At 36.9% G+C, this 27372-nt stretch overlaps 1 protein-coding gene across 1 annotated transcript; it reads left to right on the forward strand.

Moving 5' to 3' along the window:
• Positions 1-6820: 6820 nt before the first annotated feature.
• Positions 6821-23747, forward strand: LOC121377042 (integumentary mucin C.1-like). Its single transcript, XM_041504893.1, has 6 exons — positions 6821-6949; positions 7554-7662; positions 9928-10052; positions 12319-12474; positions 16146-16620; positions 23412-23747. The coding sequence occupies exons 1-6, from the start codon at positions 6892-6894 to the stop codon at positions 23413-23415; spliced, it is 927 nt and encodes a 308-aa protein (XP_041360827.1). The 5' UTR covers positions 6821-6891; the 3' UTR covers positions 23416-23747.
• The last annotated feature ends 3625 nt before the right edge of the window (positions 23748-27372 follow it).

Genomic DNA, 27372 nt, shown 5'->3' on the forward strand with positions numbered 1-27372 from the left:
GAACGAGTAGTAAGGGTTAATTATAAATTAACCAGTTAGGAATGGTGTTGTAATTCCTTTATTAATTAACTTCTCCTGTAAGCGTTTCTCAATTATCACACGTGCGGGTGTGGTGTAACGGTGAAGTGATTCGCATATTGTGTAACTAGACACCTAGAGATTAACTAATTAAGTGATCAGTTCTGGGTTGTTATTATTGCTGTTATTATTTTGCTACTACGGCTGTACATTTGTCAGCGTAGATTAATACAGATTCCAAAGTGTATTGTGTTTTTGTTGTGTTTTCTAGAGAACTAACGTGCTATATTATATATACTTTATATAAGATCGTATCTCTGATCATACCTAGAGACGAGCCATACTAGGTTTAACAGCCTGTTACAGAGAGATCTAATAGATATATAGTTAGGAGAGATATTTTGATAATCGTGTTTTATTCAGTTACGGGAATTATAGAATCCCCGTGACAAAGGCTAAGAGTCGGGAATTTAAACCAGGGGATAAGGTGCTGCTGTACCTTCCCATTAAACGGGGTTCTGTGCAGAACAGGTATTTCGGGCCCTATGTTGTGCACACACGAGTTAATGAGACAGGGTATGTGATAAACACTCCTGATAGGGTTAGGAAACGTAGGTATTGTCACATCAATTTGCTAAAAGGTTATTTTGACAGACTGCCGATAGTTCCAGAGAGACCGGTCCAAATTGAGAGACACTCAATTTCCTGTGATGACGTCAAGACTGCGGAGATCAAGTTGGCCAACGGCCAGATTCTAGCAGACTTGAACCCCCAGCGAGCAAAGTTGACTACGTTGAAACAAGACAATGTTTCCATTTGTCAGAACCTTCCAACGGTTACCAACACCTTAAGCCAAGATGTGCGCTTGGAACCCAACGCTACACCGCGTCGACAAGCATGCCTGTCGGAGAAGACCTGGAAAATGTGCGACGCTGAAAAAAAAGGAAACGAAGTTCCAGTGGTCAGAGGAATGCGAGACGTCATTTAACCGTCTCAAGCAGATGCTCTCCTCGTCTCCCGTGATGGCAGCACCAGACTACCGAATGCCGTTCAAGCTAGCTGTGGATGCAAGTGACGTGGGAGCGGGAGCTGTGCTGTTCCAGGAAGACGAAAATGGACTGGACCATCCTGTAAGTTTCTTCTCGAAAAAGTTTGACAAACACCAGGTGAACTATTCCACTATAGAGAAGGAAGCTTTGGCCATGGTACAAGCTCTGAAGCATTTTCAGATCTACGTGAAATCGGCAGTACACCAAGTGGTGGTCTTTACTGATCATAATCCGCTTACTTTCATTCACAGAATGAAAGCCACCAACCAGAGAGTTTTGAGGTGGAGTCTTCTTCTGCAAGAATACCCAATTACCATTGAACATATCAAGGGCACATCCAATGTAATCGCTGATGCCCTGTCCCGAAGTTGAACGTTATGATAATGTGTTGACATTCTTTATTTCTGTTTTGTTTATATATATTTTTGTATACCAGGGACTCAGAGACTCAGTGTGATTACTGGTAGTCACCTTATTATTACATGTGTTATAAATGCCCGTATGCGTCGGTTAACGCACCTTTTTGTTTTAATGTAGTATATTTCCCTATTCCTAGAGTAGAGGAAATATCCTTTTTGAGGTGGGGGGGGGGGGGGGGTCACGGTACATGCTCTTAATTTGTTTCGCCTGTGGCGATTTTAATTGTGTTAGAGGGCCGTGTGCAGTTTATTGCCCGTAGCCCAGGTGGACAACTTGTTACGTAATTCCAATATGCACTTAGTCCCGCTGTGGAGGCCATGTGGCGAGTAGTTACGTAATACCTCTGCGAGTGCGGTTTTACAACCGTGATTTTGGCGACGATGGCGTCAGTAGTCTGACGATCAGAGAGAAATAATACCTACGCTAGGAGAGATGAAATATGAGATGATACGTGAGGTGCCGCCTTGTTCCCCCAGGCCAATTCTGATTTTGGAATAAATAGCTAGGATTTAGAGATATCGAGGAGAACGAATAGGAAGGCTCCGAAGGAACGTTAGTCCGTTTGGACTTTGGTAAATATCATTTCTGCTCTGTGTATATCCTTGATGTGATTGATGTGACTTAAATATTTTAATACTGTATTATACCAATATTCTTTAGACAGTGTCTTCGGTCATCTGACGAAGTAAATCGTAGACTTATTGTTCTAACATTATATGAGTATTTGGTAATATAAAGCTTAGCCAGTCATCCCAGCCGACCTGGGTAAACTGTAGGTTATTGTCTTTATTGTGATAAGTATTAATTCTGTGTTACAAGATTACTGAAGAGTAGTTAGGGTTAATTAAAAATTAACCCGTTAGGAATAGAGCTGTAATTCCTTTATTAATTAAGTTCCCCAAGAAGCGTTCTAAATTATCACACGTTACTGAACGAGTAGTAAGGGTTAATTATAAATTAACCAGTTAGGAATGGTGTTGTAATTCCTTTATTAATTAACTTCTCCTGTAAGCGTTTCTCAATTATCACACGTGTGGGTGTGGTGTAACGGTGAAGTGATCCGCATATTGTGTAACTAGACACCTAGAGATTAACTAATTAAGTGATCAGTTCTGGGTTGTTATTATTGCTGTTATTAATTTACTACTACGGCTGTACATTTGTCAGCGTAGATTAATACAGTTTCCAAAGTGTATTGTGTTTTTGTTGTGTTTTCTAGAGAACTAACGTGCTATAATAATATATACTTTATATAAGATCGTATCTCTGATCATACCTAGAGACGAGCCATACTAGGTTTAACAGCCTGTTACAGAGAGATCTAATAGATATACAGTTAGGAGAGATATTTTGATAATCGTGTTTTACTCAGTTACGGGAATTATAGAATCCCCGTGACAAAGGTACTATATATATATATATATATATAAATTAGTTGGGAGTATTGTGTGTTTTGTGGGGAAAAGATATTTAGTTCACAATGTTATTGTCGTCTGTTTATTGTAACGCAAAGTAAAATAACCGTAAATATACGAGATGTCATGGTTATCTTAGTTTATTTCCATGTTCGTATATAACTCCGGTCAAAGTACGCTTTTCTGGTTACGAAAGTTTCTATTCAATATACACGCTTGCAGTTTTTCTTTAGAGAACGACCCGTTGTCATTTCAATATGAATTTTCCCACTAACAGGTTAGAACACAGACAGACCATTTATATTTAACACGTCCGTCCTGATCGACTGTCTATTACGTAATTTGTGTATTTATAATCACACGTCGGGCCGCTGCTGTGCATGCATCCTCATTTCAGCCTATTCTACCTGACTTCAAATACCCAGTGAAAATGACAAAAGACATCGTATCCTGTTTGTTTTCCTGCTCAGTGACCTGTATACAAGTATATATAATCACACCTCGAGCTACTATTTTTTACCCTTACCACGTGAATGGAAATTCCCGCTAAAAAACCAATGACACAACCGCTATAACAGTACCATATAAAGCAGTTGCGGATCCGGGGGGGGGGGGGGGGGGGGGGGGGGGGGGGGGGGGGGGTACGGGGGGTGAGTCTTATGGGTTTCAAGACCCTGTTTTCACATTAGAGATTGGGTCAGTATGGACTACTATGTAGAGGGTCTTAAATCAATCCGATTTAATATGTCACAGCATTCAATATAAACAATTTATTTCAAACATCTGCCTATTGACACATGACCCCCCCCCCCCCTCATCCCCCACCCCCACCCCAGCGCACAAAGACCTTAGCAAGATGACATTATAAAGGACAGCTATATATTAAACTAGAAATATGTTTACTTTGCGACGTAGTCACGTATTCAAATCAACATATCTATTCTCGAGGAACTAGGAAAGTCCAACACGGACAGATAAACGGACTATTTTTAAAATCGGGAATAGTATGACTGTAACTTGTAGATGTTTCTATTTCACGTGTGAATATATTTCAAAATATTATGACGCGATATTTATACGTTAGGATTGTTAAATAGGATTTTAGTTACTAACAAAATCCCGCAAAAAAACACCAACAAATGTCGCGACATTTTGTATGTTAGGATTGTTAAATAGAAACTTTCACCTGCATTTTTGTTGCTAACAAAACTGAAAAAAAAAAAAAAAAAAAAAATAGACACCCTAACCCACCGATCCCCCTCCCCCACTAAATTCTTAGTCATACCTACAGCAACACGTCAGCGAACAGTTGTGTAGGAGTCAGTTTTGTTGAGCAGTGCGCTAAAAATAAACAGCAAAATAGTGAGGGGAAATTTACAGGCAGCCATTTCTACACTGCCTGGCGAAGTGAGCATGGGTTCGACTCGTACACCCACCCCGGCCTTCAATTGTTAAGATAATTTTAGGGCTCGCATTAGGGTTAGTCTTTAGACCCTTTGATATAGAGGGGTAAGGGTCGAACTTTTTCAAAGGTAAGACTATTCGAAATAAAATTCCATAGACGACCATGTTAACGTTTGTGTTTTAAAACACTATATGCAATATATCAACCAAACTATGACCCATAAATATCAGTACTACAACCCCTACCTCAAAGTATTAACTGAAGAAAATGGCACCTTTCGTGACTCATTTTTGGTATAACCAGATGTTTTAACAACATCCCTAATTTTGCACAAAATTTGAGTACTTTTTTTTTACAGGTACCCCATACATGTTCCAAGCACAAGGCTACTTGACACTGTGATACTAGATGAAATAAAATTGCATACATTTTTTGACCAGATGAAACTTGTTTTTTTACAACCAACACACTCGGATTTATAACCAATCAGAGGATTTGTGGTGTTCACTTCTCTATCAAAAGTTTGGTCCACTTCGAACTTTGACCCAGCCGGAAGTTATTTGGTTTAGTACTACCTAAAGCACATGTTCACAGTGCAGGGGGCAATGTCAGTATGTTTGTGAAGGGATGTTCCACAATGAATATCAAAAGCATAAAGGTATGTAATATAAATTATGATAAGTATTCTGTATATAGCAACCACAATTAGTATAGGCTTTACATAACTTGAAACCACTGTAGTAGCCAGCAATTTGGATTGATGGGTATGAGGGGTGGACACCCATTCCCCCAGTGTTTTATATGTGCAGGAGTGGCACTGATGGGACATCCGATGGGAGTGGGGGTGGTCAACCAACATTTTAGAAAACAAACTTATAAAGACAAACAAATTCCTGATTGGGGATGGAGCATTGTCACTTCTGAAATATGCAATCTAAGATATACAATGTTAATTGTTTGCATAATATTAATGTACTACAATACAGTAATTGCATAGTATGGAATTACAATTCTGGGTAAAAGTTAAGCTGTACTATCAACTCCGTTATGATTTTTAAAGTTTCATTTAAGTGTTATTTTGGCCCATTTCGGTCCTTTTCGGTCCGTTTCGGTCCTTTTGGGTCTCTTTCGTCGGTCCATTTCGGTCCCTTTTGGTCCTTTTCGGCCCCTTTCGGTCCTTTTTGGTCTTTGTCGGACCGTGTAATTGTTATATTTAAATGACAGGATGTCGTCATTACTGAACTGCAAAAGATGTCAGTTCTATTTACGAAAATTCATATCCTGTCGTGTGCTGTTAGAAACGTAGGCGGGGTGGTGTGTGTGTGTGTGTGTGTGTGTGTGTGTGTGTGTGTGTGTGTGTGTGTGTAAGCATGCATTGTTACTCACTACCCACAACATAGTATTAAAAGTATTCATTGGATAAAGATTTACTAGAATTTGCGACATGGATGTTTACTTGCTATTTACGCCGAGTTAATTATAGAAGAAGCAGTTTGTTGTGTTTGACGACACCACTAGATCACAATGATTTATTAATTATCGGCTATTGGATGTCAAACATTTGGTAATTGTTTACATATAGTCTTAGAGAGGAAACCCGCTACATTTTTTTCCATTAGTAGAAAGGGATCACGGCCTTTGATATACCAGTCGGGGTGCCTAATGGATCCACCGGCGGAGATCGATCCTAGACCGATAGCGCGTCAAGCGAGCGCTTTACGACTGGGCTAATCCCCGCACTCAGTTAATTATACACAGAATATGTATGAGATAGATTAACTTGTATGGAAATAAATATGTGAAGTGTGTGTGTGTGTGGGGGGGGGGGGGGGGCTCTGTATTTTTTGGGGTGGGTGGTGGGACAAACAACGTTTAGGTCCTGATTTATAAGTAGATATTTATTTTTAAGAACATAAAATAGCAAACATAACAGTTGTAACTATGATAATGAAAATTTTAATCCTGAATGTATTAATTTTAATGAACACGTAGTATCGGTAGTTGTTGTTGTTTTTTTGTGGGGTTTTTTGTTGTTGTTTTTTGCCTTGTTATTACAAAGCTATTAGTTGTTAACCAGTTGGCGCCCTTAGCGACGAATGTCGCCCCCTCTCCCCCCCCCCCCCCCCCCCCCACGCCACTTACGTCAGAGTGGCCGATTATTAAAGGTCAACGCTTATGGCATATTATTAATACACAGTATATAAAAGAAATACATAAATCTTACAGTATTAAAAATACCAACCCAGTTATTAATAAAGTGGCTTTTTGTAAAATGTTTGTGGAAAAAACCCACTGCTCAGTCGGGTTTAGTAACTCAATGTGCTCTAGTTGTGTCGTTAAGGAAACTAAACGTTATATTTTTAACTCTTACACCAGAGTGCAATTAAACTATACAATTACAAGAATAAACTCGACTCCCGTTGGCTTTTGTGACGTCATGTGATTTCCAGTTTATCTCGAAATATTTCACATCTGATATCAACATTTCAACCGACGTACGTCGTGACCTACCCGGGGAGACTAAACTGAAGTTAGCGACCACCGAAGGGAATACGTAACCTAAAGTTGTATTTGTTTTACCGTTATGGGATCCATTACAAAAGCAGTGTTGTTAGTTATTGGTTCTACACTGGCGTGTTCAGGTAGTATACAGAGATTATTACACTAGCTGGTGTGTCGTATTGGTTTTACGAAACGAGTGTCAGGATTCTTGTATTACCCGAGCGAGAGCGATGGTAATGCATGAATGCCGACACAGGAACAGTCTATATACCGCCTGTAAACCCGTTAGTAATGTTAACCCGGAAACAAAAACACAACTTGAATTTCGTAAAATCAGTACGATCCACACGCCAGTGTTATAAACATTTTTTAAAATAGTATCCATATTATTGATATGTAGTGTAGTGTAGTGTGCGTAGTGTGTGTGTAGTGTGTGTGTATGTGTGTGTGTGTGTGTGTAGTGTATGTGTGTTAATATGTGCGTGTGTGTGTGGTGTGTGTGTAGTGTGTGTGTATGTGTGTGCGTGCGTGCGTGTAGTATGTGTGTAGTGTGTGTCTAGTGTGCGTGTCTCTCTCTCTGTGTATTATGCGTGTGTGTGTGTGTATGTATGTGTGTGTGTGTGTGTGTGTGTGTGTGTGTGTACTTATGTAACCATGACGCAGGTGAACACTCGGCTCCAACGACGTTTAAGAAGTTTAGAAAGAAAGTTGTGCTTTATACTATTCATCTTTTTAAAATTTTAGTGGCTGTATCATCAATGCGCGCCGTTTGTGAGGACGCAGCGACATTTTTGGTGAACTACGATGTGCAGAAAATAAAGTCAGGTCGTTATTCCGTTTCTCCTTCCGAACAGTGAGTTATAGTATTATACAGGAAACGCATACGCGATTTCATGCAGTCATCAGCGTTTCCATAAATGTATGCATGCATTTATCCATCCTTTTACGAATATATCCATCCATTCATTTATCCACCCATTCATGCATTTATCCGCCCATTCATGCATTTATCTACCCATTCATGCATTTATCTACCCATTGATGCATTTATCCACACATTCATGCATTTTTCAATTCATTCATGCATTTATCTACCCATTCATGCATTTATCTACCCATTCATACATTTATCCATCCATGCATGCATTTATCTACCCATTCATACATTTATCCACCCATTGATGCATTTATCCACACATTCATGCATTTATCCACCCATTCATGCATTTATCATTTATCTACCCATTCATGCATTTATCCACTCATTCATGTATTTATACACTCATTCATGCATTTATCCACCCATTCATACATTTATCCATCTATTCATGCATTTATCCACTCATTCATGCATTTATTCACCCATTCATGCATTTATCATTTATCTACCCATTCATGCATTTATCATTTATCTACCCATTCATGCATTTATCCACTCATTCATGCATTTATTCACTCATTCATGCATTTATCCACCCATTCATACATTTATCCGTCTATTCATGCATTTATCCACCCATTCATGCATTTGTCCACACATTCATACATTTATCCACACATTCATGCATTTATCTACCCATTTTCAGCTTTACCAACCACCCCCCCCCCCCAGCCCCCCACCCCACCCCACCCCCCACACATCCCGAGTCAGGCCACCGATCTTATTTGATTTCTTTTTGACCGCCCGATCTAATCTAGCGATCAAATTTAATGAGTAGAATTTTCTTTATTAATTATATTAAGTAGAGATGCGCATCAAAATGTTAAAGGCCCACTATTTAATTTTTGGATGTACATTTCAAAATTGTCCCCTTAATTTGTTTCTGTCCCGGGACAAGCCCCTGGCTATCCAGAGACAAGCCCCGGTACGGACATGTTCAAAACTCTAGTGGTATATGAGCATGTAAAAAATATTCGCACTCTGGGTCGGTAAAGAGTAGCGAGTAATGCACAATCAACCGCTACCTGTGACTTGAACAAGGTTCCTCGGGCGTGACTAAGCACAGTTCCTCGAGAAAACGTATTTTCCAGAACCACACAAAGATGACCTTTCATAAAAAAGAGTTAAATCAGGGTTGGTGTTTTTTTTATATAGCTTTTGTCACGATCACCCGCTGACTGATTGTACACATACCATATCCTATTCATTAATAAGAAGAAATATACTCCCCCCACCCCCGTAAATATTTTCCTTTACATTTTCCAAATACATGTAGTGAATGCAATTTTTATGACTTCGACTTTGAAATCATGCAACTCACTCAGAACAACAGGACCTGCTTTAGAGAAAAAAAGAGATTTCATTTCATTCATTTCATTTATTTCAACTTATTTTGGTGCTTATTTGTAATTATTGTTAATGTATGCTATCTGGGTTGTCTGTCCATGATAGTGAATTAGTTGTTAATTGTTAGTGGTTAGTGAAAGAGAAGAGGGTGTAGTGGTCTTACACCTATCCAATTAGTCGTTAAAACTGGCTCTGGGTGGAAGCCCGTACCGGGTTGCGAACCCAGTATCTACCAGCCTTATGTCCAATGGCTTAAGCACTTAGGCCGGTAATTAAAGACAGTTAATGGTCCAAACCAGCATATAGACCTTGGTTTATTAAAGCAAGCCAGCATATAGACCTTGGTTTATTAAAGCAAGCCAGCATATAGACCTTGTTTTATTAAAGCAAGCCAGCATATAGACCTTGTTTTATTAAAGCAAGCCAGCATATAGACCTTGGTTTATTAAAGCAAGCCAGCATATAGACCTTGTTTTATTAAAGCAAGCCAGCATATAGACCTTGTTTTATTAAAGCAAGCCAGCATATAGACCTTGGTTTATTAAAGCAAGCCAGCATATAGACCTTGGTCTATTAAAGTACGGTCTATTTGTTGGCTTAGACCATTACCTGTCTTTAATTTTCGGCAGAAATCGAAGTCATACGACGGGAAATTAAAACAAAAAAATGTTAACGCGCGAGTATCAAAATCGACGCGCACGCTGACCAGAGACGAAAAATTTCTTTTGTTTGTCCTTACAGTCCCCATACTTTTCAAATAATAATTTCATATTCACTAGGGTTATCATTGTTTGTAATATGCCTGCTAAAAAAAATCTGTTTTATGTTTAGAGTTTCTTGCCGATGGGTCTTCAAAGCCTCCAACCCTCGACTCCCGATTCACCTTGATATTCGACCACCCTTCATTAAACACAGACCACAAGCGACCTGTAGTTTGTTAACAACTATTAAAGACGGTAAGAACACACTTAAGTAGAAAACAGTTTACTTACTGGACCTGGAATTGTTTTCTGCATGTGCATACGCGTGTGTACGTATGTGCGTGCATGTGTCTGCCTGTCTCTAACTATCTATATACATGTATAATCTTTATCCTGTTACAGGAGTAGGAAAGGGGCACGGGCATAGGCACTACCTAGACCGACCGCGCATTAGGCGAGCGCTTTACCACTGGGCTACGTAAAATAATGTAACTGAAAACAAACCAATAAATCTAAAAACAATAATAGTAAATAGACAAAAGTAATAAAACACTGCCCCCCCCCCCCCTCCCCTACCCCCACTCCCGAGTTGCTGGCATCTTCCAATGCCTATAATTTTAAAAGAAACATTGTACACAAACACTTTTGAAAGGAAGTCGATATTATGCAATTTTGGTAGAAGACCACAGTTATTTGTGAATCTTCAGCTGACATTTATGCATTCCAGCCCCTTACATCCTAAATGCTCATCTATGATTTACAGATAAAGAGAGATAAAGGTATTTTTAGTCTCAAGTAAATTACGGATAAGGTCGGAATTATAAAGAGGATTCATTTCAAATATTTTGAGTTAACATTTTGTGTTACTTCCATCATAATATGCTCAAACTGCATGGTTTTGGGTGCATTTTTCACAATGTTCAAACCCATACAAGCCACACCCAAGCGGGAGTTAGCTGATATCACGAATATATTTATAGAAACTTTACTCATCAATCTTACAAAAATCCTCAGTTGAATAACTAGAATATAATAGATGTTTAACGGCGAAAGATTTATTCATTTGAATAAAAGTTTATAAATATTCAATTTTTTGACAAAATCAGCTGGTTTGAATATTACCCAAATTCATCGCGCTCCACTTTTATCACAATGAAAACCCGGTGCATGAATACCATTGTACCGAGCTTCATTTCAGTTCAATCGTTCACACTGCTGGTGACAAACCAATTGTCATTTTTAAAAATAACTCCTTGACTATCACTAACCTTAAGAATTTACTTCACATTCCAAATAATTAGCCTTCAAACATGGGTCTGTGCATAACACAAAAAGCGAATTCTTTTCACGACATTATACACAAGGGAGCTAACTGTATACCTGTACCTTTGATAAATCCCCTTTAAAGGAACATTCCTGAATTTGTAAGATGTTTCCTACTAATAAAATATTCATACGATTAAACTTGCATATTAAATATATTTTCGTGTTTAGAATATATGTGTCTGTATATTCAATGTGTTTCTGGTCGTCTTAATATCTGTAAGAAGCCCAAACTGGATTTTCTTTTCAAATAATTCCGTACGTACAAAAGAAAACATCTTAGGACATAAAATGAAATTTAATCTAGTATAAATATTAGAATGATCAGAAACACGTTTAAAGGGACATTCCTGAGTTTGCTGCAATGTTTAAGATGTTATCGACTAACAGAGACTTTTTAACAATTGTAATTACATATCAAATATATTTTCCTGCATAACATATTAGTGGTTGTATGTTAAACGTGTTTCTGATCGTTCTAATATTTGTACTAGGTTAAATTTCATTTTATTTAAAAAAAACATGTTTTTTCATACGTACGAAATTATTTGAAGACAAAATCCAGTTTCGACTACTTACAAATATTAAGACGACCAGAAACTTATTGAATATACAGACACTGTTATTCTAAACAAGAAAATATATTTAATATGTAAGTTTAATCGTAGAAATATTTTATTAGTTGGAAACATCTTACAATGCAACAAACTCAGGAATGTCCCTTTAATATACAGCTACTAATAGGTTTTGCAGAAAAAAATAAACAATTTGATATGTAATTTCAATCGTTAAAAGTCTCTGTTAGTCGATAGCATCTAAAATAATTGTGGGGTGGGAGTTAGCTCAGTCGGTTGAGCGCGCGCTTGAGGTGCTTGCGTCGCTGGATGGAGCCACCTCAGTGGATCCGTTCAACCTGGGTTTTTTCTCGTTCCAACCAGTGCACCACAACTAGACAAAGGCCGTGGTGTGTGCTTTCCTGTCTGTAAGAAAGTGCATATAAAAGATCCCTTGCTGCATAAAGAAAATGTCACGGGTTTCATCTATTGACTACGATTCAGAATTACCAAATGTTTGACACCCAATAGCCAATGATTAATAAGCTCTAGAAGTGTCGTTAAACAAAGCAAACTTCTAAAACAATTGCAGCAAACTCGGGAATGTCTCTTTAACCGAACGTTCCTTTGTGTTTTGTTTGAAGGAAACACTGTGCTACGTACGTTCTGCGAACGTCAGCAAGAGTCGAAGCGTCTCTCATTTACCGGCTACAGCGGTTCCATGACCGTCGTTTTGGAGTCCAACATACAGACAGCAGCTACCATGAAGTCGATCAAGATCAAATTCTACCAAGACAAAAGTAGGTCATGTCTCACTCTGACAATAGATTGATAACACTACATGTATGAACACTAACTGGTGGGTGCTGGGGAATGCGCAAGTTATTAGTGCATGCTATGACAGCTGTATATATTCCAGCTCTGTCCTGTGAAAGTTTGGGTTTTCTAAGCTAATCTTGGGAGTGACAGTCCTCCTACAGCCGGGGTTGTGGGGATTGGACATCCTGCGTAGTGTGCGTAATGCGTAAACAACACTTTATATAGAAATCAACTGAAGCGCTTCCATATGCGTACATGCGTGTTGCGTGATGCGCAATACGCTAATTCCCGAACTCCTCGTGCACATGGATTTCTAGCTTTACGGCAGTCCTCCTAAGAACGAGTACCAGATAGGGGATCATGGAAGCCATAACGACTTTGCCCAACGCCCTTTCGCCTCTTCCTTGTGAGAGATACAATTTTGGGGAATACGGTTTTGTCGGTCAGATCTAGAGAACAAAATAGCAATGTTTTGGATGACACTACTCAGTAGTTTTAAAGCGCTGTTTATGCCTATCTGTTTGTATGTCTGTCTATCTATTTCTGTATGTATGTATGTGTGTGTGTGTGTGTGTGTGTGTGTATATATATATATATATATATATATATATATATATATATATATGAGCCACAGTTAAAACTGATACTATAGTTTGGTAAACCATTATGTGTTGGTCCTTTTTTCTGAAAGTCTGTTTTTCCATACTAATGTCCTATCAACAGCTCGACTCTACTTGTTTGTAAATTTACAAGATATTGCTTAACGATTACCTATCCCACTAAAATTATCAAGTTGACCAGATTGGAATACAAAACCTTCTTGAAGTTTCTCCCCAAACAAGGTGTAAAGTCTGCTGGACTCCGTAAGTGTATGGTTGTTGTATATGAGGGTGGAGGGTAAAACGGCTATGGCGCCATACCCAATTTGTTTTGCAGATTTAGTTTTTTTAACACGACAGATGTCGACAGCTGGTGTTCTGTTACTCCCTGAAACGAAGGCAATTAGATCAGTATCTACAAACATTGCATAACAACATCGAGTCTACATCCAAAGCAAAATATATTTTATTTTCAAACAAACTTTAAATTTGGAAAAATGCTATATAAAATTACTCGAACAACTGTGGGCCATCCTGAAATTCAGAATACATAATCACTATTTATCCATAGAAACAGTACGCTAGAATATCATCCCAGGAAAACAGATTATGTACATTGTGCGAAGAAAATGATATTGGAGATAAATATCACTACTTATCTAAATGTAATTATTTTATGAATACACGCAAAAGGCTTATAACCCCTGCGTGTGCTGTAACCTCACCGTTCTGCAGGAGTGCAACATTCTCTTTGAGAATGGCCAATACAGCACAGATTGAAATTTTGAGTAAAAGTCAGTATCTGTAATATTTGTACTTTTGCACAGTTCTTTACACTGTTTTTTATTTAAATCTTGAATTTTGTTCTTGATGTTGATCATCGATCATCACCTTATTTGTTTGCATTACCATAGTTTGACACCTAATAGCCGATGTACTTTTCGTGTTGGGGTGTCGTTAAGCATTCATTCATTCAAAAGGCTTATAAAGATATATTACTATTATTTTTTAAAAACCTAGCACATTTAAATTCAAGGAACTATTTACTTGTAATAGCATAAGCACCCTCCGTAAAATTCAAAATTCATTTCTGAAATTAAAAGTAAATTGAGTAAACCATAGATAAACATATCATTTGATCCTTTTAAAAGTACTGACTTGTAAAAATCTCTCTGCTATTTTTTAATGTCTTGTCACCATGTGTCTTCGTGTTTAAAATGTGTATATAGCTATTTTGAATTATGTTTTATATATTCTACAAAGAACTCCTGTTGTCTTGTCACTGTAAATAACTATTATACAATAATTCCTCATATGCTATTGTTTAACGGCCTGGGTGTACCGAAATAACGTTTCAATGTTCCATTGCACAAGTCAAAACGTCTATCAACAAGAGTGGCTTGGATGAGCTAAAGCACCCTCAGATCTGATCCCGAGTGATTATTATCTGTTCCGGAATGTGAAAGTCTACTTTTGTGGAACCCGTTTTCAAATGATGAAATATTGAAAGCTGCAAAACAAGGGTGGTTGATGAGCAAAGCCAGAAGGGTTCTATTTTGATGGCATCAGTATTTTGAAGGATAAATGTGCCAAATGCATTAAAGGGACAGTCCTGAGTTTGCTGCAGTTTTTAAGATGTTATCGACTAACAGAGACTTTTTAACGATTGTAATTACATATCAAATATTTTTTGTTTTGCATAAAATATCAATGGCTGTATATTAAACGTGTTTTTGATCGTTCTATTATTTGTACTAGTTTGAATTTCATTTTATTCCCTAAAATGTTTTTTTTGTACAAAATTATGTTAAGAAAAAATCAAGTTTGGGCTTCTTGCAAATATTAAAACGACCAGAAACACTTTGAATATACAGACACTGATAATCTAAACAAGAAAATATATTTAATGTCTATTTTAGACGTTAAATGATTTTATTAGTCGGAAACATGTTACAATGCATGAAACTCAGGAATGTCCCTTTAAGGTCAAGGATGATTCTTTTGCAAAGTAAAGTAGAAACAGTTGGTCTTTGATTGCTTTTAATTCCTTTAATGTCTATATATGTCTGTCTGTCTGTCTATCTGTCTCTATGTCGGCTTGTCTATCTATCTCTATATGGATTAATATTGAGAGGCCTCCTTTAATAATTAGAATCATGACGGGTGCAATATAACGTTTTTGTCTTTTAAGCCTTCATTAGAAAATCTGTTGACACAAAATAACATTCATAAAACGACTTGCAATAACCTAATTAAAATCAACGTACCTTGATCTTGATACGTAATAAAACTGGAATTTAAAAATAATATTCTAAACTAATAAATATAATATTTTATTTATCTGAATAAATAGAAAACAACTAACTTTTGAATTATAAAATATAGTATAATATAATTATGATAAGTCTGAACGAGAAAACCATTATCCACGATCAAAACCGCATCTTTACACAATACAGAGTCAAATGGGCATTCGTCAAAATAGTGGTTGATTCCATGAATATCTATCCAGTGCCTTGTCTATAAGAGGACAGCCACTCCCGAGGAGATCCTTTACCGAACAACACATCCTTTCTACACCGCACAACAGAGAACTGCCACTCACAGACTAGTTTACTAAACAAAAACCTAGCTCAGCAGAAACCTCGTTGGAATAAGTATAGCTGTGATGACATGTACACATGAATCACTTTCAAACCAATTATGATATTAGGTGTTCGCAAAAGAGAGAGCATATTCTGCCCCATCGGCGGCACCCGTCATGAGTACGGCCACCACGGCTGTCGAAGTCCGTCACTTCATCTAAAATGATGAAAAATATACAAATTTTACCCAGGTGATAAAAGTGTATGCACAATTACTATCAAATATGTAACAAAAAATGGGGAAATCTAACCATGTAAAAATTGCAGCGAATATAAAGCAAAGGAAAGCGAGAGAGAAATACTGAGGTCTTAATTTGAAGATAGGAACGTTTTTGCTATTTATTTCGAAACATGTTGAAATTATTTCTGTATAGAATTGTTAATTTACACGTTGTTTCTGTTTGTCAGACGATCCGCTAATCACTACAACTGCAGCTACAACCACGACTACAAAGAGACCTACTACCACGACCACAGAGAGGCCTACTACCACGACTACAAAGAGGCCTACTACCACGACTACAAAGAGGCCTACTACCACGACTACAGCCAGGCCTACAACCACAACTACAAAGAGGCCTACTACCACGACTATAGCCAGGCCTACAACCACAACTACAAAGAGGCCTACTACCACGACTACAGCCAGGCCTACAACCGCAACTACAAAGAGACCTACTACCACGACTACAGCCAGGCCTACAACCTCCACCTCAGCCTGGCCTACGACTACAACCACGGCTGCATCAAGGACTACAACGCCCGCTACAACCTTGCCTACTACGACCACCACTACAACGACACCAGACGATGTCGCCATGTGCGGAATGTCACCGTTGGTCGCATCAGACCGTGCTAACTATATATACCCATATATTTTCAAGTAGGTTTTCCCGTTCCAGCTTGTTTTGCGCGTTTTGAAACAAGCTAAGTTTGTTTTGTTTAACGACATCACTAGAGCACAATGATTTATTAATCATCGGCTATTGGATGTCAAAAGTTTGGTTATTTTGACATAGTCATAAACAGGAAATCCGTTACACTTTTTCCATAGTAACCAGGGATCTTTTATATCTACCATCCCCAAGACAGGACAGCAGATACCACGGCCTTTTATATACCAGTCTCGCTGCACTGGCTGGAACGAGACAGAGCTCAATGGTCCCACAGACGGGGATTGACCGACCGCGCATTACGCGAACGCTTCACCACTGGACTACGTCCCACCCCACGTTTTGAAGAAAATGTGTATCAAGTTATTATTTGACATTGTCATATGCAGCTTGACTGTACACACACAAAATACAAATACAAATATAGGAGCAACATAAGCAAACGTACATAATATTTAAAAACACAAAGTGTCAGTTGGCAGGATTCGAACTTATTGCACTGATCGCATGACATTTGACAGCCCGCTTCTTCTTTATCTTTTTATTTACAATGTCAACATAATACATAAATAAATACAACATGTATATTATAAAATAAATAAATAAACACACACACACACACACACCACTCACTGACTCACACCAAACACACTTTTATAATTATTTAAAACGTTATAAATTTCTTATAACATTTAAGGAATATTGGTTGCTAATACTAAGAGGCTATTTAAAGATTAATACATCATCATTCAAGTCAAGGAACCTATTATCTTTAATATACTTGTTAGTAAAAATAGAAAGTTTATTTTGAAAAGGATATTGATTAAAGGGACATTCCCGAGTTTGTTGCATTGTAAGATTTTTCCGACTAATAAAATAGTTCTACGATTAAACTTACATATTAAATATATTTTCTGGTTTAGAATCTCAGTGCCTGTATATTCAATGTGTTTCTGGTCGTCTTAATAGTTGTAAGAAGCCCAAACTGGATTTTGTCTTCAAATAATTTCGTACGTACAAAAAAATTATATTTTTAGAAATAAAATAAAATTTAACCTAGTACAAATATTAGAACGATCAGAAACAGGTTTAATATACAGCCACTAATTTTGTATGTAGAAAATATATAATTACAATCGTTAAAACGTTTTTGTTAGTCGATAACATCTTAAAACGTGCAGCAAACTCAGGAATGTCCCTTTAAGAAGTAATCCAAAGAACTGGCGCATGCAGTGCTTCAAAAACCTAACAAGATTGATATTTGACCCTCTTAATTCAGCTATTATAAGTCTTTGAAAACTGATATTCTATAAATTGACAATATAATGTTTAAGAAATCATATGGACAATTTAGTATTCTAACATAACAACCAAAGAGTAACAATATTTTTAGCTGTTGTAACGAAAAACCTTGTTACCTTCTAACGTTTTCTGAAACATTACAAGACACATTTCATTTTTAAAGATTGATATTAAGTCACGCAATTCATCACAATATAAAAACAAATGACACAAATCTTGATCATATTTCATGCAAACTGGACACTGACTGGACAAAACTTTACCATATTTATACATTTTACAATATGTATAAATAATATTATGCGCTATTTTAAAATCTAAATCAATGAATTCAGGACATTTATCACAATAATGAATGGATTAAAACATAAACCCTTCCATTTTTCTAAACATGTAGGTAATTTGAAATTTTGATCAATTAAAAAAGAGTATATTACTGTAACAATGAATTTACTTGAATTTATTATTTCATTATTATAAATCAATAATAAATCTTTAACTAAAGATACGTTATTATTCTCACTCAAAATAATTGTTTTCCATTCATCTGGAAGCGAGTTAATAATAACAAAATAATCAGAAGAAATATTTGCTTTATTTACATCAGGACATTTTTCCTGAATAATTTCTACAACAGCAGAAACAGGAAAAAAAAACCCGGTATAACTTCATAAACAATATCAACCACAGTGACTATACCACTTTCAATAAAAAAAAAAAAACAACTAAATAATAACAATTTATCTTTATACTTAATATAAGGATTATCAAAATGTTGCTGAGTAAATATTTCACCTAAATCCATGGAAAAATAACGTTCACCTTTAGTGACCAAGTCCCATGCTGACAATACCTCAGCATAAAACGGGTTAATAGCTACTAGATAATATTCATTTAAAACTATATTAAAATATTATATGATAAATTCATATTCATATATTTTGCAAGAAATTCAGACATTGTATATTTCCAAACAGCTTGAAAATCATGATCAAAATATTTCTTTAGCATCTTAACACGAAAAGCAACCTTTTTAAAAGAAACATCTTCTATATTTAATCCACCCAAAATTTTATTACCAGTAATTGTAGAATATTTTATTAATGGTATTTTTCCGTCCCACATAAATTTACAAAACAAACTCTGAATTTCTTTTTCTACCCATTTAGGAACATGAATAGTACTTATATACCAAAATCTAGAAGATAAAAAGAGTATTCCACACCGTAGCTTTTCCATTTAAAGTAAGCTTCCTATTACCCCAAGGGGGCGAGGCGTAGCCCAGTGGTACAGCGCTCGCTTGATGCGCGGTCGGTTTGGGATCGATCCCCGGCAGTAGGCCCATTGCGCTATTTCTCGTTCCTGCCAGTGCACCACGACTGGTACATCAAAGGCCGTGGTATGTGCTATCCTGTCTATGGGATGGTGCATATAAAAGATCCCTTGCTGCTAATCGAAAAGAGTAGCCCATGAAGTGGCGACAGCGGGTTTCCTCTCTCAATATCTGTGTGATCCTTAACCATATGTTTGACGCCATATAACCGTAAATAAAATGTGTTGAGTGCGTCGTTAAATAAAACATTTCTTTCTTTCTTTCCTTTTACCCCAAAGACTAATTAAAGCATTTATCTATTTTATTTTTCCAATTCAATCTTTCACATAATTTGTTATTTGGGCCTAAATATATACCAATAATTTTAACGCAATCTTTATTGATAGACACAGGAATATTAAAAGATAAATAATTATATGTAGCCTTTCCAATACAGAACACTTCTGACTTATGAATATTGACCTTTGCACCAGTAGCGAGACACAAAATTAATATTAACAGTATTGGAAACATCCTCAACAGACTGAGTATCCTTAACTGTAATAGCAGTATCATCAGCATGCTGAAATAATAAAGAATTAAATTCATTTGTTATTCTAATTCCATCATTACTATGTCTATTCTTAATTAAACTATTTAACGGTTCTGCTACAATAACATAAAGCATCAGAGAAAGTGGACACCCTTGCCTAACGCCTCTAGTTATAGAAAAGAAAGGTGTTAAATGTCCATTAATTTTAACACAACTTTTTATATCGTTATAAAGTTTCCTTAATCCATGATATAAATTTATTTCCAAAATTAAATTTATTTAAAACTTTTACTATAAAGCTGTGTGAAAGTCTATCAAAAGCTTTTTCTTGGTCAATTTTAACAATAAAACCTTTATCCTTATTTAACTCAACTAAATCTATATTATCCCGCACCGACATAATATTATCTGTAATATACCTTCCTGGAACACAACAAGTTTGTTCAGGAGAAATAATCGATGACATAACTTGTTTAAGCCGATTAGCTAAAACTCTTGAAATAATTTTATAAGACTTATTGGTCTAAAAATTTTAAAATCTGTTTTATCTCTTTTTTTCTTAGAAAAAAGACTAATTACTCCCTTTTTCATACTTCTTGATAACTGCTCTTCATTTTCAATTGACATCACAACTTTATGAAATAAAGGTTTTAAAACATCCCAAAATTTAATATAAAATTCCACTGTAAGACCATCCATCTCAGGAGATTTATTTTTATTCATTCCTTTTAAAACATCAGTCAATTCTTCTATCGAAATATCTTTATCACAATTTTAAATTTGTATATCATTTAATTTATTATGTATTAAATTTAATAACTCAGCTTCTTTTTCTATATCTACATTTTCCTGAGTATACAAGTTGGAATAAAAATCTTGGGCAAAGTTTAATATATCTTCTGTTTTTCTAGAAAACCCATTGTCTGTTTTAATTTCTTTAAATGCATTAGATTCTTGTTTTGATTTCTCTAAATTAAGAAAAAACAGAAGTATTTCTGTCTGATTCAAAATTCCATTGTATTTTCGATCTTAGAATAGCTCCTTTACACTTAATGGTTTCAATATTTTGTAATTCTTTTTCCAAATGTGTAAATTTTGTTATATCATAATCTTTATTGACAGATAATCTAGCATATTCTAGTTTTAATGCATTTTGAATAAAATAATATTTTTCATTTTCAGCTGTACGCTTATTGATTCCAAAATATCTTTTCAATTTATATTTTAAATTATCCCACCAAACTAGTGGCTCAGATTGCAGTAACGGACATTGACATACATCATTAATAACATTAAGAATTGTTTCACAAAAACATTCATCATATAATAACTCATTATTAAAAATTCAAATACCTTGACCTCTCTCAATATGAGAAAAATCAAGCTTAAAACATAAAATTATGATCACTAAATGCAGTGTAAGAAATATATGTATTTGTTACAAACTGCAATAAGCTTCTAGAAATTAAGAAGAAATCAATTCTAGACTGTTTCATTATATTTTCTACAATTTGTTGACGACTAAATTATCTCTTGCCTGGGTTCCTATAACGGCAAATATCAACAAGACCATAATTGTTAATAAAATAATGTAAAGAGTTGCTAGATTTCAAATAAGTTTTATTATTATGTACACCCATATCCAAAGAAGGATAAAAAAAAAATCATTAAAGTCACCCGCAATAATATTATTTTTACCCTTTATAAAACTAGCCAATTTTTTAAAGAAAATAATTCTTTCATCCGTTTTGTTTGGTGCATATACATTAATAAAATTGTAATCAACGTCTTCAATATTAGCATTACTATTCAAAACCCTACCTTCATTATCACAACTATCAACGGTAAATGTATATTGACAATCTTTTGATATTAATATTGACACACCCTTTCTATTATTATTAGCATTACTATTCAAAACCCTACCTTCATTATCACAACTATCAACGGTAAATGTATATTGACAATCTTTTGATGTTAATATTGCCACACCCTTTCTATTATTATTAGGACAATAATTATAAAATGTTTTATCATCCCATAAATGTTTATAACTCAATAAAATTATCATCCCAAAACATTTCCTGTAGAAATGTAATATAACTATGCTTACTTTTAATAGCTGCAAAAACTGCATTCATTTTGTCAATATCCCTCAGTCCATTCACATTTAGAGATATTAATAGCAGCATTAAGATAAAAAAAATAATTAAAGTACATATCCATCTTTCTTTTTTCTTTTTACTTTTCATCTCATTCTTCTTTCCATCATTCACTTTTCTTTCATTCACCTTACACTCATCCGTTTTTCTTTCATCCGACACTCTCCTCTCTCGCTTTTCCTTTCTTCCCTCCACAATGCTCCACACCGGCTCATCAGCTGGTCTTTTCACAAGCCTTGATCTCCGCGTCACTCTCTTTGTTTCACTCAGTTCATTTTCACCGTCTTTACAGTCATCCACTTTCAAATCATCCTCAATCTAAACCGCTACCTCAACCGGTCGGCCAACGAGGCCATCCACAATTCATACATGCTTTAGTTTTAGAGATATATTTTCCAAAATTGCATGGTTGTTTGACATTTTCACAATAATGGTATTCCAAAGGTCATGGTATGTGTTATCCTGTCTGTGGGATGGTGCATATAAAAGATCCCTTGCTACTACTTGAAAAAAAATGGTAGCAGGTTTTCTCTCTAAGACTATATGTAAAAATTACAAAATGTTTGACATCCAATAGCCGATGATTAATAAATCAATATACTCTAGTGGTGTCGTTAAACAAAACAAACTTTGTTTCGTTTTTTTCTTTCGATTCCGTTGTCAACCGTCACGGGTGTATGATGTGTTCCTTTTCCCACCCAATTCCTCCTGGGTCCGGACATATAATCATAAATATCTTCTGATTCTTCCATTTCACGTCGTATTGTCTATGGTTCATCCGACCATCGAACCCAAATCTTCCCATTCATCTTGAGATCAGATCCGTTTCTGGAAATACCATGGTCTGCAACGATCAACTACGTATTGCCAATGGTATGCGACTTTTTTGTGTGTGCGTGCGTGTGCGTGCGTGCGCGTGCGTGTGTATATGTATAGAGGTCACTGGCGTAGCAAGGATTTTTTATGAGGCTGGGGGCAACCAACTATTGGGTAGGGGCCAACCCACACTAAGTATGAATGCATATATAATATATATTTTTTTAATCTTTCACTTCAATTCTGTCTATACATATTTTTACATTTTATATTAATTTATTTTATTTTATTTTATTTTATTTTATTTTATTTTATTATTATTATTATTATTATTTTTTTTATATTATTTTTTTTTTTTTTTTTTTATATATTTTTTTTAAATTATTATTATTATTATTTTTTTTTTTTTTTTTTTTTTTACTTATTATTCGTTTAAGTTTGTTTCTGGCTTGTTCATTTTCCTTTCCTTTCTATTCTGTTCTGTTCTGTTCTGTTCTATTCTGCACCATTTCACTTTATTTGACATTACGTATTTGTTTGCTTATTTATTTTGTTTTATTTTGTTTTGCTTTGTTTTTGTTTTGATTTGGTTTTCTTCTTTATTTTCAATTGTGTTTTGTTATGTTCTATCTGTAGGTAAACGGATAATTCAGAGGCATTGTGATGGAAGCACTGAGTACTACACGAGTACGGAGGGCACAATGACGGTCTTCTACAACTACGACGGCGATGTCCTCTCAACCTCACAAATCAGCATCAAGTATTATCAAGAGAAATATCAGGAAGGTAAGTTTCTCGTTTATAGTGAACTAGATTTATACAACTCGACTGCTACGTGGTCTCGTGATATGATATTCTTGCGCACTATAAACTCGTGCAATAAAGAAATATGGCAAAACAACTGGTATGTGGTTCTCTACACACACACACACGAACGCACGCACGCACGCACACACTCTATCTCTCACACACATACACACACAGACACACAGACACATACACACACAGACACACACACAGAGAGAGAGAGAGAGAGAGAGAGAGAGAGACACACACACACACACACACACACACAGACAGACAGACACACTGACAGACACACACATACACCCACACCCACCCCCCCACACACACACACAGAGACAGACACACATACACACATACGCATATATATATATATATATATATATATATATATATATATATATATATATATATATATATATATATATACACAATGTATATCACTTGATAATTTACAATGAAGTCGGTTTGAGATCGCATTCATGTACTCCAATTTAAAGCAGTTTTTGGGATAATCAGTGGAGTCACTGTTGGCATCGGCGTCGTCATCATCATCGTCATTATACTAATCACTGTGTTCTTTTACCGACGTGTACATCGCCGAAACCGTTCGTGTTCCAACCGTAAACCCGCCATGTCAACGATCTCAGATGGAAGGACGGACACAGCTCCTCCAGCGTACACTGTCCTCTTTCCAACCAAGAAGGTGCTGCCACAGAGCAAGGATGAAGTTACCAACGATATATCACTTCCGCCTGTGACAAAGAATGCTCTCCCTTACTACTCAGCTCGTGGTGTCGTTAAACAAAACAAACTTTCTTAGATCTATCCACGCAGTCAGTGATTTACTATTCGATGTAATGTCTTAAAACTAAGGACAATTTTTTTTTAAATCGTTATTTGGGCTAATTTCAGTTTAAAATAGATTGTAATTATGTATTTCTGTTCAAGTAGCAATTGTACTTTACAATGATATTAAAATAACACTAGATGTCTTTTTCTTTAACACTGTGGACTTGGTTCGTTATTTGGGTTCAGGTCAATTTAAAATGGATAGCAATATATTATCATGTTTTTCTCTATTACGCTACTAACGGTTTTATGTCTGTATACACCAGTTACAACTTTCAAGGCCTTTCAGAAATAATTTTGCTATTCTTGATGGAGTTAAGACGTAAGTAATCAACCTGGACGCTTTGGATATAAATTTCTTTTTTTTAAACAAAACAAATCAGTATTTTAGTTGGTCCCCTGCGTTTCTTTTCTCTTACATTTTATAGGCTTGGACTGTGATGGCTTACTGCACTGTTACGTTGTTTTTCTTTATTTTGTTTTTAGTCTGTTTTATACAGCGGCGCTTTTGTGTTCTGCCAACTTGATTTAACCGTTAACCTCTTGTAACCATGCTCATAAACATACGCGACAAGGGGGTGGGGTGGGGTGGGGTGGTGGTGGTGGGGGGAGGGTAGGTAGTGGGGCAACTGACCCCTAGTGCTGCAGCAAAACCTCAAATTCGGGCAAAAATTATACAGATATTCAGGGAAAATGTGCTAAATTTAGACCTTTTTGCCATGTATTTTCATCATTCTATTCTCAACATTAGTTCTAATTCTGGTACGAATGAGTAGTGATTCGTTTACAACCATGCATGTATAGCTGTAATTACCCCGTAAGATGAACAGATACATAATAGAAAGAAAGGAATGTGTGTGTGAGACACCCCAGCCCATTGCTTTCAAAACACGACACGATCATGGTGAATAGATGTAACAGTCTTAGCAGCAGCAGCAGCAACAACAGCAGCAGCAGCAACAACAGCAGCAGCAGTAGCAGCAGCAGTAACAACATCAGCAGCAGTAACAACAGCAGCAGCAGCAACAACAGCAGCCCCTAAGATTGTTACATCCGTTCACCATGATGGACCCATGTCGTGTGGAAAAACATTTTTGTTGTACAACCTGCTAAGGGATGGTAAGATCTCCCCATCGCCTCAACGCATCATCTGGCTCTTTTATATATATATGTGTAGTTGTCGCCCTTAAGGCCTCTCGTTGTAACCCAATGTGTGTCCATTTTATATATGTGTAGTTTGTGATTTGTCATTTATAAATAAAATGAAAAACCCCAAACCATTGCGTTTGTTTTTTTGTGTGTTTTACTTCATGACTACATTTGTGATTGAATGTCAGTTGATATTTGTACCAGCTACATTATAGTAGCAAGGGATGTGTACACATCACAGCACATACTACGACCCTTGAGATATCAGTTGCACTGGTTGGATATAGCGTATTGGACCACCGACGGAGATCGATCCAAGATCGAACACTGTATTTACCGATTTCGTAAAATTTATGTTAAACGATCAAGGCTAATGCTCGAGGGAAGTACTATGTGCGGGTATTTCCCTTGATCATAGGTTAGTTTGGAGCGTTGAGTTGCAATTCACGAGTTCTTTCTTCAAAGCAATGGGCGGGGGTGTTACACACATTCCTTTCTTTTCTTAATCACTTCTGCTTTTAAAGCAATGTGTTACACATTCCCTTCTTCCCCTACCGACTGATGCGTCTAGTCATTCCTTTCTTTTATTAATCGTGTTTGTTTTGAAAGCAATGGGCTGGGGTGTCTCACACACATTCCTTTCTTTCTATTATGTATCTGTTCATGTTATGGGGTAATTACTCGAACACTGGTTTTTTTTAATGCAGTTATTTCCCTTTGACACATTCCTTTCTTCCCCTTAACACACATTTATTTTATTTTAATCATTCCCGCTTTTAAAATAATGTGCTGGCGTGTTACGCGTGTTGGCGTGTTACGTCCTTTCTTCCTCTACCGATTAAGTGTATACATTCCCCACTGTCTTTTCTTTCTTTGAAACTTATCGTCTGCTTCGACATCTGTTGGCTCCTTTTTTCTCCAGCTGACTCTTGATGAGACTAGACGTGTGTCAGTGCGCTCTCGACTTGCCCCCCCCCCCCCCACCTGGGGGGGCTTATAGCCAGCTTTGGATCCTTATTGGAGTTTCGGGTCACCTATACCGGGTAACGGGCGACCGTGTCCTTGGTATATGGAGACCCGCCTCCAAAGAAGAGGACCGGAGGAACGGGAAGAGGAAGGAGAAGGAAGAAACCCGTGCTGGGGACGGCTCAGGAGGGGACAAAGCTGGCGGCTCAACCGCCAGTGGCGGTCCCTTCTGCGTCGCCGCCCCCACCGAGTTCTCCGGAGAGGACGCGACAGCCATCGGCACCCGCATCCCGGGATCCGCCCTACTCGGAAATGGACACTGCAATGTGCAAGCCGGCCAGTAGGACACCACCAAAATGGACCTCCACTCCAAAAGTGACGACTTCGGTGCAGCAGTCAACTCTAACGACCGCTCCCGTTGAGTCGTCACCAGGATTTGTTGCGGTAGCGGCACCAAAAAGGAAGGCGTCATCACCGACCACCCAACCAGCAAAGACTAAGCCGCCGCCTGAAGCCGTCCCCCTACAAGAGGAAGAGAATGAGGACGAGGACGAGGACGAGGACGAATGGAGCCTGGCCCTGGGTGGACTTCGACATCAGCTCCACCCATACTTGCAAGGGGACACCACGCAACCAACAAAACTCCGGGGAGGTTACGCCAACATAGACTGGAAGCCAATGGAGGACGGCAGCAGCTACGAAATCCATTACAAGACCTTTGGATCTACACGTACGCCGGGAGTAATCGTGACCCATCGGAGGGAGCAGATCTACAGACAGTGCGTCTTGTTTTGGAAGATTGACAACAGGTCTCTTCACAAGATGC

This window comes from Gigantopelta aegis, chromosome 7, assembly GCF_016097555.1.
Source record: "Gigantopelta aegis isolate Gae_Host chromosome 7, Gae_host_genome, whole genome shotgun sequence".
Taxonomy (NCBI): Eukaryota; Metazoa; Mollusca; class Gastropoda; order Neomphalida; family Peltospiridae; genus Gigantopelta; species Gigantopelta aegis.